This window comes from Parasteatoda tepidariorum, chromosome 10 (genome assembly GCF_043381705.1).
Source record: "Parasteatoda tepidariorum isolate YZ-2023 chromosome 10, CAS_Ptep_4.0, whole genome shotgun sequence".
Taxonomy (NCBI): Eukaryota; Metazoa; Arthropoda; class Arachnida; order Araneae; family Theridiidae; genus Parasteatoda; species Parasteatoda tepidariorum.
The window spans coordinates 87396591-87414070 of NC_092213.1; the positions used below are offsets into that span (position 1 = coordinate 87396591).

Below are 17480 nucleotides of genomic sequence, written 5' to 3' on the forward strand. Positions count from 1 at the left end.
AAACTTTTTAAGATAATAATTTAAACTCAAATAGCTTCATTTTAATTAATAATGACAAAATAACCTCATTATTTTTCATCAATATGTTCTTCGTTAGAAACTTTCAATGAAATAAAAGTAAAGAAAATCATTCATAATGTAAACCATTCATAAATTCATCCAGGGCAATTTTTCAACAATTCTCATTGGTAGATTTTCTAAGTTGCCTTACTTTTTTATTTAATAATTTTAGGTAAAAAGTGTTAAACCCTGTTTGAAACAGCTACAACAAGGCATTCAAACGATTACATCTTTACATGCTGATGAAGGTAATACACTTTTATTGATTTATGCCAGTGTTTCCCAAAGTGAGGTACGCTCACACCCAGGGGTACGGTAGCAGTTTAGCGGGGGTACGCGTTCTTATGCGAAATATCTTGCAACAAACAAAAATTTCACAGAATTTTATTTGAAAACAAAGCTAGAAAGCATGAAAATTTACAATTATGTATTTTTCTATTGGCTATTTTTGTAGAGTTAACAGTAAATAATTAGTAATATCAACAACGAGTTGTGACTTTTAACTTTTGTGCAATTTTTTTATAGCAAAAGTTTGTGATAAATTCTATTTATTTTGATTATATTTATAAAATATAATTTTTATCCTTCTTGAAAAATAAACATGAGGAGTGTACTTTAACATCATTCTGGCTGTAAATGCAAAATATGTATCCAGTTTTAACAGAAAAAGTTGTGAAATATATTTTGCCTTTTCCAATTTCATATTTATGTGAAGTCGCTTTTTCAGCATTCATGTAAAATAATTAAAAAGAAAAGATTATTGATTGTGAAATCGCATCTCAGACTAAAATTGACCGTGAGAGAACCGAATTATGATGAACCGTTATTACAACAAAAACAATATCATCCTTCTCACTGATGCAAATAAACTTATTAGCAAAACTTTATACCAAAATATAAAAGTAAACATATTTTTAAAAAATTGCATTCATTTTTTTTAATAGTGGTACACAGCGTTACGAAAAATTTAGAAGGGATACACAAAAGTCATAAGTTTGGGAAACACTAATTTATGCTAGCTCTGTTGAATTTTCCAGTTTAAAAGGGCTACTCGAATATTAATCCATGAAAATGCTTTTTTTTACTTAACTTATTGCTTATTCTGTATTTTAAATAAGTAGTGTTTTTTTAAAAAAATTTTTTATATGTATTCAAAAGTTTTTTTTTTGTCACAGGTAAATTTTATTAATTTATATTGTTTCGGAGTTGATTTAACATTGCGTTGTATGATGAAAGATTTAATAAAATTCGACATTATCCATAATGTCGCACGTGTTTCTCAATACACTTAAACAATTGATAATCTAAATAAAATAAAATAAATATCTACAATTTAGAATTAAGTTTAATCTCGATCATAATTAATTCTAGGATACATCAAATACTTAATTAAGTTTCTAACATTGAATAGTACAAAATTGCCTCTGCACCTCACTCCCTCTCCCTCTACATTAACTGCTGCGCTCAAACTTTCTTCTCCCTTTAACCTCCTCAAGTCATCCTGATTGGTCAGGGAAGAATATCCGTTTTCTTGATGAACAGTGTGCTGCTAAGTATTATCAGAATTATTTTTGTTTAGTTCAAAATTTAAATTTTTATCAAACAAAATAGTTGAGTTCCAATTGAATTGGAAACTAAATCTGTGAATACCAAATCTCTGATAATACAGTAAAAAATATTTTTAATTCTGAAGCAATAATCTCTTAATCAGTGAAAAAAGAAATGATTACATAAGTGACTGAAATCCCTTTAAAGAATGAACGGAATCTTTGAATGCATAAATGATGAATAAAATAAAAATTGTTCTTTTCCACAGAAGTAATTCCGACTAATCCGGGAGACATGTTCCAATGGATGCCAAAAGAACATATGTGTGTCCTTGTATACCTAGTAAGTTAAAATTCAAAAATTTCTCCTTTTTTTTTTCTCCCTCCGTCTCATGTTTTGATTTAGCAACACATTTTAGTTCCTTTACATACACAGATGCACCTGGAAAGTCATGAATTTCGGTATTGAAAGAAATTTGTCATGATTTTAACTGTTTAAAAAAAAAAAAAAAATCTAGAAAGTCATGGATTTAGGTCGACAAAAAATCTGATTTTCAAAATGGGTTTTACTCCTTTCCCCAATTTCACAGTGTTCGAATATCTGAATTTGTAACAAAATCCCCAGTCACAGTCATGTTTTATTAAAATATAAAGTGCTTTTTTCATGTTCTTTAAAAATTATGGTGTTCTTTTAAAAAATGAAGGAAAAAGCATCATTTCTAGAGCGAATTATCTTCTAGACTTCTATGATTTCAGAATTTTTATTACTTATTTTATCAATTTAAAATTCTAGCTGAAGTAAGCCAGTCATTGACAAATTATTTTTATTCCGAAATGAGAACACAAAAATCAGGAGTATTTCCTTCCTTTCCAATGAACAAGAAAAATTTCTTTAGAAGAAAATTTCTTCGTTTTCAATCAATTTAGTTGAGTTATTCATATAGTTGCCCCTGTGGCAGAATCATGGCGACATTGTCGCAGAATGTTACTGAGTTCTTGCAGAAAGATTTTTCATTTGGGAAGTAAAAAATTTTGGTTTTCTTTTCTGCAGAAAGTTTCGAAAACTTCTATCTTCTCTTCAGAATTACATTCAAAATTATATGCCATTGTTGCGCATTGGAGTGAGAAAAAAATGCTTGTAATTTTTCTACTTTCATTTGAGAATAATGAAGTAAAAAGTTTGGTTTTCTTTTCTGCAGAAATATTTGCTCTATTTTTTTTGGCAGTTATTGCTATTCACTTCCACATAGTTTGTAAAATCTGATATTATTTATTGCAGCTGAATCTTGAAATGAAAACACGCATGTAATCCCACTTTTTAAAGAGTTCGATTTGGCGGGATTTCGCCGTCGATCTCCCCCCCCCTTTTAGTTACTGCTATGAATTTCACTATTTTACCACGTTTATATAAACTTGCCTTCGTGTATGTCTGTCCGGGTGGAATTTTGTAATCGATTTTAAACTAACTTCCCGACTAGCTACAAACTTCAAATATAGCACACAGTTCAGAATTGGATGACAATGCATGAAAATGAAGAGAAAAAAGACATGCAAAGTAAAATAAAATTAAAATTTAAAAAAAAAATTATTTTCGAGATTGTCTTTTGTTGTCGATTCCATTATTTCAAATTATTACGTGTCAGGTGAAAAGATTTTTGTTGTCGGAGTATTTTTATTGGCTGAAAAATCACGTGGTAGGATCCAGTTTTTCCTCATTCATTTCCAGATTGTTTTGGTTGTCATCAGCATAAAACTAATGAAAGTCGTAAAGGTATTGTTTTTCTATAAAGATTTTTGTATCCCTAATTTAAAATAAAAGTTCTATTACTTTAGTAGTGGTCTTGTAGTAGTCTTGACTACTCTTGACTAAGAAAAATAATCTAAATAAAAATATATATTTTTAAAAACCACGTTTTTTGTAGTGAAGAATAATAATTAAAAAATAATAATTTTTTAAAAATATAAAATAAAAATTAAAAATTAAAAAAATCATAGTTTAAAATAAAAAAATTCAAAATAAAAAGTAATATTTTTAAAAACCACGTTTTAGTAGTGGAGAATAATAATTAAGAAAAAAATTGAAAAACGAAAAACGTGGGGCGCATGAAATACATAACAGTACATATACACATACATATACACATTTTCTTACTCATACACATGCACAGCCACATATACATCCACATACATATGCATATACAAAAGCATATTCCACATCCACATTCAGATACAATTACAATTACTGATATACATACACATATTCTCAAGAGCACACATACACACACTAATATAACATTACTGTTATGTATTTCATGCGCCCCACGTTTTTCGTTTTTCAATTTTTTTCTTAATTATTATTCTCCACTACTAAAACGTGGTTTTTAAAAATATTACTTTTTATTTTGAATTTTTTTAATTTGTTTTTAAATTTGATGATGAGTTACAAAGAAAGGAAAAGGAAATAATTAGTGTGTTTTCTCCCAACAAAATGCGAGAATATAGCTCATAACAATAGAATGAAAAATATTACGTATTCAATTTTAAAAATTACATTATTTTTCCAAAACGTTTTTTTTCTTTTGAAGTAGACACTTTTGTTACTTTAAATTAGTAACATATATATTTGTTATGATTAAAAGTATCTTGCAGAAAGATATTAATGCTGGAGAGATTTGTCGTAGAAAGCCCGAAAAAATTCTGCCACGGGGATAGTTGCCATGTCTATCTTTTTCCGAGTACGATTTCTTTATTCCATGAGGAATTCTCGCTATTGAAACAAACGAAATCAATGCTGATTATTTCTTATTTGATAATGGTAGATGAAGTTACACCATCTGCGTATACGTCACATGGCTATTATTTTCCAGTGCTGATCTCCTTACGCGGATATCACATGGGTGATATCGCCACTCTAAAGGCAATTATGCGGTATAGAGTTGCTGATAGGGTTGCTTAATTGCTCAAACTGTTCTATTTCATTACAGATTTTCTATAAAGAAATTTTGTGAAAAAAAATTCCAATGGGTACATAGATTTAAAAAAAAATTTTTTTTAGCTTAATTTATCTATTTTGATATGCGATTAAAAATGAATATTTTACTATAACAATATATAGATTAAATATTTCTTTTTTGATGAATGTCTACATTTATAAACACAATCTCTTACATTTATTTTGTCTTTTTAAAAATCAATAGAAGAAAAAAGGAAATTACAATTTTAAATTAAATTATGGTTTGCTAATTGAAACTTTGTTTTGATAGTTAAAGTATTCATTAAATTCTCTATTTCATCTAGTCTTTAAATTTCAATCATGCATTTGTTTCAAAATGGTTGTTATGCATTCAAAGCTATGTATTATAATGAAAAATTGTTTTAGGTAGTTAGATCTTCTAAAATATTGTTATAATATAGTTTTAATATTAATTTAATTTTGATTAAACATTTATAAAGTTTTTTTAAATTATAAATCAAAGTTCTTGCAGTGTATTTGAATAAAAATCAAAGAAAACTGATTTAAATTAAAAAAATCCGATTTAAATAAAGAAAATCTGACTTTTTTGATTTTTTTTTTAAAAAAAATCACAAACCTTGGTTACCAATTATTGTTACTTTCGGCCAATATTATTTTTTCATGTGATGCTATTATCTCATATTTTCTCAAGGGTATTTGTAAAGAAAAGAGGACGCTCTAGATTTGATATCCGTTTACATTTTATGTTTTAACTTAATTAATTTAATGTATTAACTCAACATTTCGTCCAATCATCCACTTCATCAACGTGGCTGTCATTTACATTTGTAAACGTCATCACATAGAATTGAAACATCATAAAGAGCACACAAACTGATGGTCCTAAGTGCGAATTACTCTTAATTATAGGCAATTTTTCTCTCAGTGGAGAGAAACAATTGATGATATTTCAGGTAACTGTGATTTCTATACAGACAAGATTGTGCTCCGGAAAAATTTCGGATTTTTCGCTAACCACGATCCGGAAGTTTCCGGATATCAAAGGTTCAGAAGTTTCAAGAAATCCTAGATCACATTTATGTATAATAAAAATTCTTGCACATTTTATTTAAAAGTATTAGAACTAGAATTTAAACTGGATATTTCTTTCATTTGTAAAAAACATTTTTCTGGTATAATAATAAATATGATTAGAGATAAAAGTAAACTTATAAAGAATTATTCATTTAAATTATGCTGCATATAATTCATTGAGAATTTCATGTTTTGAAAATATCAATGATTTAAATTTATAAGGACATTATTTTTTTGATCATTAATGCTTTTACTCAAGAAATTTTCAGGAATTTTGAGTTCGGCTCACAATCACCCCAGTCTATATCACACGAGGATTTTCGATCATTTTTTGAAGACGCTTATGGTTGACAGTTTTGTTGCCTATTATTTTCATAGTGTGATATTCCCATAAAACTGTTATGCGAATGACATACCTATTTAATGCTTTGAATCAACCTGATATCTCTTTTTGAGGGCCTCTTTCATTATGTAACTATAAAAAGCCTATACATCCGGTGGAAACATTTAATTCATGTAATATTTTCAAGAGGTCAGTTCTGGTAATTAATGACTGCACAGAAAGCTGTGCATGATATCACCTTTCTTGGGCCTAGGAATGTTTTGCAAAAATCAGTTATCTTTGCATCATGTTTTTTAATCAGCTGTTGATTTAAAGATTTATTTTAATTATTTCTTATACAGTCAAACCTCGATATCTCGAACTTGAAGGGAGAGAAGAAAAAATGCGAGATATCAAAAATTCGAATTATTGAAAATCGCATGTTATTGATGGCAGAATAAAGAAAAATGCTCTTTACATACCTTATTTACTATTCCATATTTATTCTAAAAACACTTTTTACACTTTCATTTAAAGTAAGATTCAATTGTTGTTTGCTTTAGAAATGTGTAAGAAAGTTTGTCTATAAAACTATCTAAGTGGACTATAGCTTTAAATGTCTCCTCTGACGTATTCGTCTGCCTCTCAATAAATCTCCTTACAGTGTCCACTGCAGAAAGTGCTTGTTTGTTAGTAACATTGGGCAGTAAATCTTCGATTTCCTTATCCTCTTCTTCTGATAGTTCACAAGAAGCTTTTGTTTGAGCGTTGGTATCATTGTCATCCCACTGACCACAGACTGTTACTGCATCATCTACGTTTACAAAGTCATGAAATTCGATGTCATCAAGCTCCATGAGTCCGTCAATCTGTTCCAATCATTTTCGGTGAAATTTTCAGCAGAATTAAGGATATTGATTGTTTGACTACTTTCGTGATCTTTAATGAATCCAGACTTCTTGAAGCCATTTATTATCGTAGAGGAAGACACATCATTCCATGCCTTGTCAGCCATTCTTAAAACTTTTTATTTTTTTTTGGAATATTTTTTTAATTTTAGAAAAAAAATCTACACTATTTATGGAAAAAAATTCAAGTTATCGAGGGATTAGAAAATTTTTTTTGTGAAATCAAGTTTTTTTTAACAATGAGTGTATAGGAAATTTGAAGGGAATTTTTTTTCTTCGATATTGAAAAATTCGTGAAATCGAGGTTCGACTGTATAAGCAATTTGTAGTGAACCTGTACTGCTTTAAATCATCTGATATTCAAACTGAGTATACTTATAAATACAAAAACTAATGAGTGTTTTGTTTTTAAAATGTAATTTAGGTAACCGTTCTTCATTCTATGCAAGCTGGTTATATGGATAAGGCGCAAAAATATACAGACAAAGCTTTGATGCAAATCGAAAAGTTGAAAAGTGAGTACTGTTTTGAGTACTGAGTGTGAGAAAAGTTTTTAAAGTTACAAATCACAAAATTTTTAGGATCTGTCTATAATGTGAACAATATTTTAAATGTTTTGTTGACCAGCTGAATACCCGTTCTTCTTGCAAGATAATAAATAAATAAATAAATTTTAAAAAAGCAAGAATTATTATTGAATCACAAATAACTAACACTACACAATCATGCGCAAAACTTAAAACATCATAACAGTTAGGAAAGTTAGTTTTAATTATTGATTATTGATTTCAGTTAGTTTTAATTATTGATTGACTGAAACAAGCTGTAACAGTCTAATTTAACAATGATTTTGAGATAATTTTTTGTTTTTTTATCTTATATTGTACATATTTTAATCTTCATTTTATCATTCTACAAATAAAAATTAGCATTTACATAATTGTAACATATTTCATTTACATGATTGGCATTGTCTGGACTATATTTCATCGCTGCTGTATAGATATGCTGTATTAATCATCATTGTAAGGGAGATACATTTTATATTTGCACCTGATTACAAAAATCATCAGCATTGGCACGACAGCCCTTTGTGAGCCTGGCCCTTCCTCAGAAGCTTTTCCCATGCTGCCCTTCTCCCAGCAATTAATTTCCAGTTCTTTACTTTTAGGATGGCAAAATCCTCATCCACATAGTCTTTTCATCTCTTTTAGGGCCTTCCTCTTGGCCTTTTATTGGAGGGGGTTGCATTAAAGACTCTTAATGCTGTACGTTCTGGGGTACGTTCTGGGGCCCGGCCCATCTCATTCTACTTAGTTTAATAGATTTAATGATAACATCACTATTAAAGATTTTATATATTTCAAAATTATATCTTTTCCTCCAGTTGTTGTTATCGAGGATAGCGCCAAAGATGGTTTGTAAGACCTTCCTTTCGATGGTTACTAATAACTTCTCTTCACTTTTTGTTAAAGTCCATGTGTCTGAAGCATAAGTCAAAACTGACTTGATTAATGCCTTATAAAGTAAAATCTTCATCTTTTTTTTTATTACGTGAGATTTCAATAATGATTTTAAACCATAGAAGCAGTGATTGGCTATGATTATTCTTTTTCTGATTACAAATAAAAATTAGCGCTTACATAATTGTAACATACATGATTGGCATTGTATGGACTATATTTCATTGCTGCTGTATAGATATGCTGTATTAATCATCATACCATGTAATATTAAGTTTTTTTAAAGGAGATACATTTTATATTCGCACCAGATTACGAAAATCATAGTTTTTATAAATGGCATCATACATACATCATTTTATTTTTTAATGGCTGGCACACCATTACTCTAATTTAACAATGATTTTGTAACGATTTTTTTTTATCTTGCATTGTACACATTTTAATTTTCATTTTATCATTTAACAAATAAAAAATTTTTAAAAATTTACATTTACATAATTGTAACATATTGCATTTACATGATTGGCATTGTATGGACTGTATTTCATCGCTGCTGTATAAATGTGCTGTATTAATAATCTTACCATGCAATATTAAGTTTTTATAAAGGAGATACATTTTATATTCACACCAGATAACAAAAATCATAGTTTTTATAAATGGTATCATGCATACATCATTTTATTTTTGTAATGGCGGGCACACCATTACCCACAACCACTGTCCCCGACACCAGTATAGTGACCACTAAATCAGTGGTCTTTTTTGTTATTTATCTTTTGTTTAATAAATGGGCTTAATGAATAAGTCACATTTGTTTTGTTTCTGAACTTTTATTTGCCATTGTCCTTAATTTATGGACATGAGTATACTTTTGGCTTCCTTCCAGGTGATTTCTTTTTCTTTAGACATGGGAGAAACAAAAAGTTCCTCATTTTCTTCGTCCCCATCAAGGAAAATGAAGCGAAATATGACTGGGTTATTTATTTATTTTTTTTACTAGACTCCATGCGTCCTCAATATGTCAAAAGAAGGCATCTCTTATTGTGAATTGTTTCTGGAAACCTTTCATTCCATTTCCAGAGTTGCAAAATTCCAAACACTTTTGAATGAATGATGCTTTAGGTTGCATTTTAATAAATGAAATATGCATCGATTCATCGGTTGTAGCAAAGACGTACCATTATAGGGTAAAAAAATTCATTCGAAAATTGTGCTGTGTGTGTTTGTTTTTGACAGCTGGTACTAAATATTTGTCAAACCTATCTCTAAAAATATCTAAGGATACCGAAGTGTACCTGTTATTTCAATTAATAGGTAGGATTTTGAAATTTTTTTCAAACTTGGAAATTTTTTAAAATTGTTACGTAAGTTTTTTTTTTGCCACATATTACCATAACAGTTTCATAACATAAGTGTTTGGCAATCTCATCAGCATTATGAACTAGTTTTAAGGTATATTGGCTCCTCAAAAATTTCTTTCATACATTATTCAGTACTTTTGCAGGGTATTTATTGAAATAAATACTCTAAATTCATATCATGTGACAATCACAAATGTGCATGAAACACTTTTGTTTGGGCAATAATTATAGAACCATTCTTATTTCTCCTTTCCTTCAGCACTTCATCCAAATCCCGATTTCTTGGCTGTTTTTTTATTCATTTTGCTTAATCGCTATTATTGACGAATTCTTTTGTTGTTTTTAAATTATGTTGTCTTTTCATATTTTTGACAATTCAATATTTTTGTATAGTAATCTTATAAGAATAGACTATCGAAAAATTTAATAATTTTTTTCCTTTCAATTTTTTGAAAATTTCGCTGTGTTGATCTCTCTTAAAAAAGAACTAGAGAGCTGCAAGCTAGCAAAACACCGGTGATGTTATTTTTCAAATTATAATTAAAAGTAAGAACTGCAGTTTTAGTTGCAACAATGTTGTTCATTTTTTAATTGCCTTTTCAATCAAAAAATTACAATTCTTTCAATTTTTTTTGCAATATTAGCTAAGCTCTGTTTCATGATTCTTACGCATGGAATTATAAGAGGGATACTCAGACTCTACCTTTTAATAAATAAAAATATTAGTGGATCTCTCTAATATACAGAATCCCAAGTATTTGCTCCATCTTTACTGCTGAAGCTGCTGCCATTCTCTTGGCACTGCGGCTGATTTACACTCGCTCTACAAGGAAGTATTGCATATACTCCGACAGTATGAGTGTTTTGAGGCAGTTGGAAAATTTTAACAGTGATACTCATCCGATTTTATGTTTTATTAATCACTTGTTTATAACCCTTCACCAAAATAGATTTCATATTTCATTCTGTTGGGTACCGAATCACGTCGGTATTCCAGGGAGCGACTTGGCTGATTCGGCTGCACGCTCTGCTACCTCTGTTTTAAATTTATCTGTACCTTTCTCGGACACAAAAACTTATATTCGACAGTTCATCGCATCTGTTTGGCAACAACAATGGGGTCTAAAAATTTATAACAAGTTACACTCAGTAAAAACAGATTTTAACCCTTATCCTGTATTGAGTCTGCAGCATGCAGATGTAAAATTAAACCATCTCTGAATCGGCCATACTCGGCTGACCCACCTACATTTGTTATTTGGGGAACCTCCTCCCCAATGCAACACCTGTAAAGTTTTACTCACTATTCATCATATTTTAATCATCTGCCCAAGTTTTAACTGTCATCGTCTAACCTTTTTTGGTAGTTCTATTTTAACTCTGCAGGATTTGTTAGGTGACTCTCATTATCCTAATATTTTTGCGTTTTTATGCGCAATTGGTCTTTTATACTGTATATAACTTTTTTATCCTATTCACAATTTTATCTGATTTTATTCAGCTTTGAATGCAACTGTTTCATAATGCTTTACTACATTTACATTTTATCTGATTTTACTCGCTTTTGTCTGTCACGCTGTATCTAGTTTTATAAATTCCGTGTGACTTTTAATGAGGAAAATTTGTTATATGCATTTACCTTTATTTTAAAATTGTTTGTTTGGCGCAGCATGTCCTTCTTTGGAGCCATTAAACCCTACATTCAATCAATCAATCGGACCTCTCTAATAAGAAAAAAAAATTGCTCGGCTGCTGTACCTGTGACAGGAATCACATAAATAATTGTAATTTTTCCATGTGATCCACAAATTATTTTCTTTATTTTTTTTCTTTATCGTTTTTGATGAATTTGGTTAAACGCCTGAAGTGGTGTTTCGTAAAAAATGTACAGTGGCATGATTATAGTGATATAAATATATATAAATGAATTTAAGAATATATAGTGTGTCTGCATTTATCTCAATGTAAATTTTAAATGTCATGAATATTAAACATTGCTCCAATTTTTTATGTTTGAGCATAAAAGAGAAGTTTTTGTATATTACTATTAGGTTAACAATGACATTAAGTTAACTTTTATCTTATTCTAGAGTTCATCCATGAGTCAAGAATTAAATAAGTAACATATTAAATACAAGAAATCTTAATGAATCATGTTGTTGTTGTTTCTGATGCCACTTGCAACCAAGCAAGCCTGCTTGGTGAAACCGAGCAAATTTAAGGCAGAGTGTGCGTTTCTTGTTTTTCAGCGGCGCCATCCTATGGCTAAGAATTCGTCTTCAGCCACACACACGTCACAGCCCGTTTTATAGGGCAGACCCATTCACACATCCGTTAATTTATTCACAGATCGTCACTTTTACCTGAATCAGAGAACAATTGATCTCCAATCCGGTACCCCCAGAGGTATTGATTTGTTATGGGAATAAGGAGGACTTTGCGACTCGACAGATTTAACGTGTATCAGTCACCATTTCATACACGGGTAGTCTTTGGCCGAAGGGGTTTGACCCACAAACTCCCGGACATGGGCCCTGCGCCCTACCAGCCAGTCTATCCTGCCCTTAATGAATCATATTAAGGGTTAGCAAAAAGCTAGTTTGTTTTTTAAAAAAGCACAATGCATGTTTGTTTTTTTAAATTTTAAACCGTGATTTTGCCTTACCCTGAATTCTATCAAAAATAATGCTTTTAAATTTAGGTAAATTAAATACAGTCTCAATTTAATTTATATAAGAAAAACTTTCCTGCTGGTTTTACTTAGTGCATTATTTGAAATTCTTTCATAAATGAGATTTTTTATTCTTTAATTCTTTATAGTGATTGACAGTGTTTTTTTTAAATTGTTTACAGTGATTGACAGTCATCCCATATTACACAGCTTCCAGTTACTTCTTTTGGAGCACATAGCCATGTGCCGACTTGTTATGGGAAATAAAACATTGGCTATACAAGAGGTAACATTCCTTTCTTTCAAAATGGCACAATATTATTCTGGAAATGGCACAGAAACTTTCTGAATCAATCCATATTCTTTTCTCTGACGGATCATGTTTTTTTGTTCATCCTGACAATAGGTTTTTCAGGGTGGCCACCCACCTTGAAAACCTGGAATTATCAGGGAATTTTTTTTTATACTGGAAAAAACCTGGAAAAGTCAGGGAAATTTTGTTAACAACCTGGAAAAATCAGGAAATTTTAAAGAAAAGCTGGAATTTTTCTTAATTTGAATTAGTTAACCATCCGTTATATCCATTTTATTTAGACTGAAATTTATCGTCAAACAGTTGAAATATCATCAACTTAGTAATACTTTGCATGCATTAAAATTCTTTCCATTATTACCCTGCTAAACTAGAATTTAGCATAATTACGAAAAAAAGTTATTAAATTTAAGGAAATATTGCTTAAATATGAGTTTTATTTACATTGTTGTTAATATATCTTGCATAGTTAAAATTAAAATTAGTGATTTTTCAAATAACTTTTACCAGATGGAAAATTGTATAAAACACATTGATCCATCCATTCCAGCAGGAAAAGGAAGGCAATTAAAAAAAAAAAAGTTGGGTGACTGTATTTGCTATTTGGTACATTTTGTGCAAAAACTACAAAACTAGCACTTCAAAGCATTTTTTATTCATTAAAAGTAATATATTTTACAAGCTAAACATATTATATTTTCTTCACATCTATGCATACTATTCACATTAAAAAAATAACATTTTAAATAAAATACTTTATAATATTGACACTTTTCTTGTACCCACCTGCACTTTATGAGAAAAGAAAACAGGTTGACCTGGAAATTTTAAGATTGTTACTGGAAAACCTGAAAAAATCAGGGAAATTTGAAACTTGATTTGAGTGGCCACCCTGTTTTTTTTATCTGGAGGGAATGTGGCACTGGAAGCAATTCTGAGTTGTGCAGAAAAGTGTAAGATTTGGACGGTGGGGTCTATGCTGGCATCTCCATTGACGGGGCGCGGATCTCCCTATCATTCAAAATGTAGCTCTGACCGGTCGCCGATGTAGGGGTGAGATCCTGAGACTTAAATGGATAACAATTGCAGATGCTAACTTTGTGAGCGATTTCCTTTTGGAGGAAGGAATCATACGAATAGATTGGCCAGCGTGTTTCCCGGACATGAACCCAATTGAACATGTTTTTCTGACATTCTAGGCACGCAAATTGCTGGATGCCTACCACCCCCACTAGCTTTTCAAGAACTAGAAAGAGCACATCTGGAGGAGTGGGGCAGCCCATTGTCTCGACGCCTCAAAGGTGTTCAACATTGCTGACCGTCTGGGAAAACCATACACCCGACTAAATATGATTTTCTTTTAAGAAAACACCATTTTTTATTTGTTTTCCTCATATGCATCTAATGTGCTTTTTTCCTTCTGTACCCAAATGCACAATAAAACGCATTTTTTTCCTGCCAAACGAAAGTCATTTTTATCTCATACAGTCATCGTCTGTCGATAATGTATCCATAGCTGCCAACTGTTCAGAATTTTTCGGATTTGTTTCTAATTTTCAAATCAAATCTGGTATTTTTATAAAAAATTTGAATTTTCGTGAAACTGCAGTATTTTTGCTTTTAGACCAGTCTCTTGTTCTGATCACCTCAGGTGCGCTTCCTGTGTTTATTTTCCAGAAGTTATTTTTTGTAGCGTTTTATTGGAAAATACTATTCCAATAGCTGTTGCTGATCACTTCACTAAATTGAATCTTGAACAACTACAATTATTTTTTAAAAAATGTTTTGTAGTATTCAGAAATATTTGTTTATGATGTAGTTTAATATTTACCTGTGTTTTATAATTTTGAGAAGAATAATTAAATATTAATAGGTAATGGTTGTTTCTTTAACTATTATGCCGGTATTCCTAATTATTAAATAATATTAATATTATGAATTTCCCTCAAAAGATGGGAGTTTATAGTTTTGTTTTACTAATTTACATAAGGTATTCAATGATATTGCTATTAATGTTATTATTTAATTGTTAAATTTTTGTCGTACTCTCGTGATTGGTGCGTATAATTTTGTTGCACGTAGTGTTCCTGAATTTTGATTCCTAAGGTTGGCAGCTATGCGTATCAATCATTCAAACGTTTCTCCAGGTGCAAGATCAACACACAACCTTGAGCAGTGTATATTATAAAATTCATCATTTCTCTGAAAGTCTGCTATTCACTTTGCTTTGACAGGGTATCCGCTCTCCTGGAAAGTCATGAAAAATCATGGAAAGTCATGAATTTCGGTATTGAACAAAATTTGTCATGATTTTTACTATTTTTTAAAAAAAATCATGGAAAGTCATGAATTTAGGTCTCTGAAAAATCTAATTTTTAAAATGGAATCTCCCTCCCCCCAATTTCTTCCTGTTCAAATATCTGAATTTCTAACAAAATCACCACTCAGTCATATTTTATTTGAATATAAAATGATTTTATCATGTTCTTTAAAAATTATGGTGTTCTTTCAAAAAACGAACAAAAAAAATATCATTTCTAGAGCGAATTATCCTTTAAACTAAGAATTATTATTATTATTTTTTCTTAATTTTATAAATTTAAAATTCTAGTTGAAGCAAACCAGTTATTGTCGAATTTTTTTATTCTGAAATGAACGGAAAAATCAGGAGTATTTCTTTCCTTTCTGATGAACAAAAAAAGTATCTTTAGAATATAATTCTGCAGAAATTTTTTTTTTTTTTGCTTTTGTATTTTTTTCAGCTTTTTTATTGTTTTAACTCTTTCCTTACTCTGTTTTTTAAGTTTAAAATCTGTAAATATGAAGATGAAGAGTATAATAGTTTTGGTTCTACCTATTTCGAATAATGTTGTTATAATGCTCTTTTTAATTTATTGTTGCGTTTTTGTTGGAGAAAATAGCAACTTCGTTAAGTCATGAAAAAATTCTTGGAATTAGTCATCGAAAATCATGAAAATCTAAAATGTAGCAGATACCCTGCTTTGACCTAAATTAGGAGTAGTTGGTACAAGTGTTGAGACGCAATGAATGCTGATTTAGCCTAATATCAAACATCTCATATTCTGCCTGCATTCGTGACTACCGTGTAATGAAGTTATTTTTCTCTGAACGTAAAGTATGACATTCAAATTTAGGCCAAATTCTTAAATATTTTGAAATTGATGCTTATAAAAAAAAGGATTAGATGAAAAATATTCATCTGTATGTAATGTTTTTTGACAGGGATGGGAGGAAATCAAAGGATAGTTCATATGAAATAACATAACTCACTCTACTCATTATTTTGCTTCTGTACTGCAGAGATGATTGCGCTCCGGAAAAAATCCGGATTTTTCGGTAAAGTCGATTCGAAAGTTTCCGGAAATCAGAGGTCCAAAAGTTTCTAGAAATTAATGATCACATTTATGTACAAGGGGTGATCAAATGAAAAGGTATGAAACGACATGGTGGGTACAAATGTAGACTTTATTCAAAATATACACCATAGGCCTGAACACAACGATCCCACTGATGAACAAGCCGCAGGATTCTTTGTTCCCAGAAGTCCTGTGGCCGTGACGAGACCCAGTCCATCAGCGTCCTCGAGTACGTCGTCCGAGTTGAAGCGCTTGCCTTTCAGGTGTCTCTTCAATGGACCAAACACAGGGACATCGCAGGGCGACATGTCCGGACTGTAAGGCGGATGGTCCAACGTCTCCCACTTGAACTTGGCCAGTCCCATGTATGTGACTCTGGAGACGTGTGGACGTGCGTTATGATGGAGCAGAATCACACCCTCTATGAGCAGCCTTGGTCTTTTGTTCTTTATGGACCTGCGTAGGCGTCGGAGTGTTCAGATGTCAGATATCAGATAACACCTCGCTGTTCCTCAATCGTCGAATTTTGTAACGCGAACGCCATCCTGTCCTCATATGGACTGCTGTATCATTTGGACGCCGCTTTTGATAAGAGTCTCTGCTCTCTCCTGTGCATGCATGCGCCCGCGCGTGCTCCGATCCCAGTCAGAGACATCAATCGTATCCCGAGATGTCTCGCTACATTCTCCAATGGCGGAATATGCAAATATTTAACTGTTACATTTTTACGTCGTTTGTACCTTTTCATTTGATCAGTCCTTGTATTAAAAATGTTTTTTATGTTTTATTTAGAAATATTAGAACTCGAATTTATGCTTGGCGTCTCTGTTAAAACCAGATAAAACCGTCAATTGTTGTTGTGTGTCATTATGATATTCTTTTAAAGTGCTTAAAAATATTATTAGAGTGCTTAAAAGGTGCTTTATTTTTTGTTTGATAATTTGACTACGCACCCTGGTTAAGATTATATTTCTTTTGTTAAACAGGCTTCTCATGCTCTGCAGATATGTAAGCAAGAACCTAGATTGTTTCACCGTCATAGACCACAAATCAATGCATTGTTGGTAAGTCTGTTTTTTATATGCATTTTGGAATATTCCTTAAAATCAGAAAAGTTCTTTTTTTTACTTTGATTATTGTTGTTTTTAAACAAATAATAGTATAAATTATTTATTTTTTATATTATTTATATATTTATTTTCTTTCGATGCGAAAACCTGCTAAGGGCAAAAGAAGGAATATGTAATTTTTTTCAAGGTATATATTAGGGGTGCACAACCTGCAGCCCGAGGGCCTCTTGCGGCCCTCCAACTATTGATATGCAGCTCGCGAGAGCTTCTAAAAGGAAAATATATATATATATATATATATAAAAATAAAATAATAGATCCCGACTTACAGATG

At 30.8% G+C, this 17480-nt stretch overlaps 1 protein-coding gene across 3 annotated transcripts in view; it reads left to right on the top strand.

The window, feature by feature from the left end:
• The window catches only part of LOC107448392 (Mau2 sister chromatid cohesion factor), a gene marked incomplete at its 3' end in the record, with an annotated part of 57020 nt that overhangs the window by 22244 nt on the left and 17296 nt on the right, over positions 1 to 17480 (top strand). Inside the window, 5 exon segments of one of the 3 annotated variants that reach the window (XM_071186579.1) lie at positions 233 to 308; positions 1877 to 1950; positions 7310 to 7400; positions 12569 to 12672; positions 17063 to 17140. In XM_071186579.1, the coding sequence (XP_071042680.1) occupies positions 233 to 308; positions 1877 to 1950; positions 7310 to 7400; positions 12569 to 12672; positions 17063 to 17140 (423 nt within the window). 3 annotated transcript variants of the gene reach the window in all.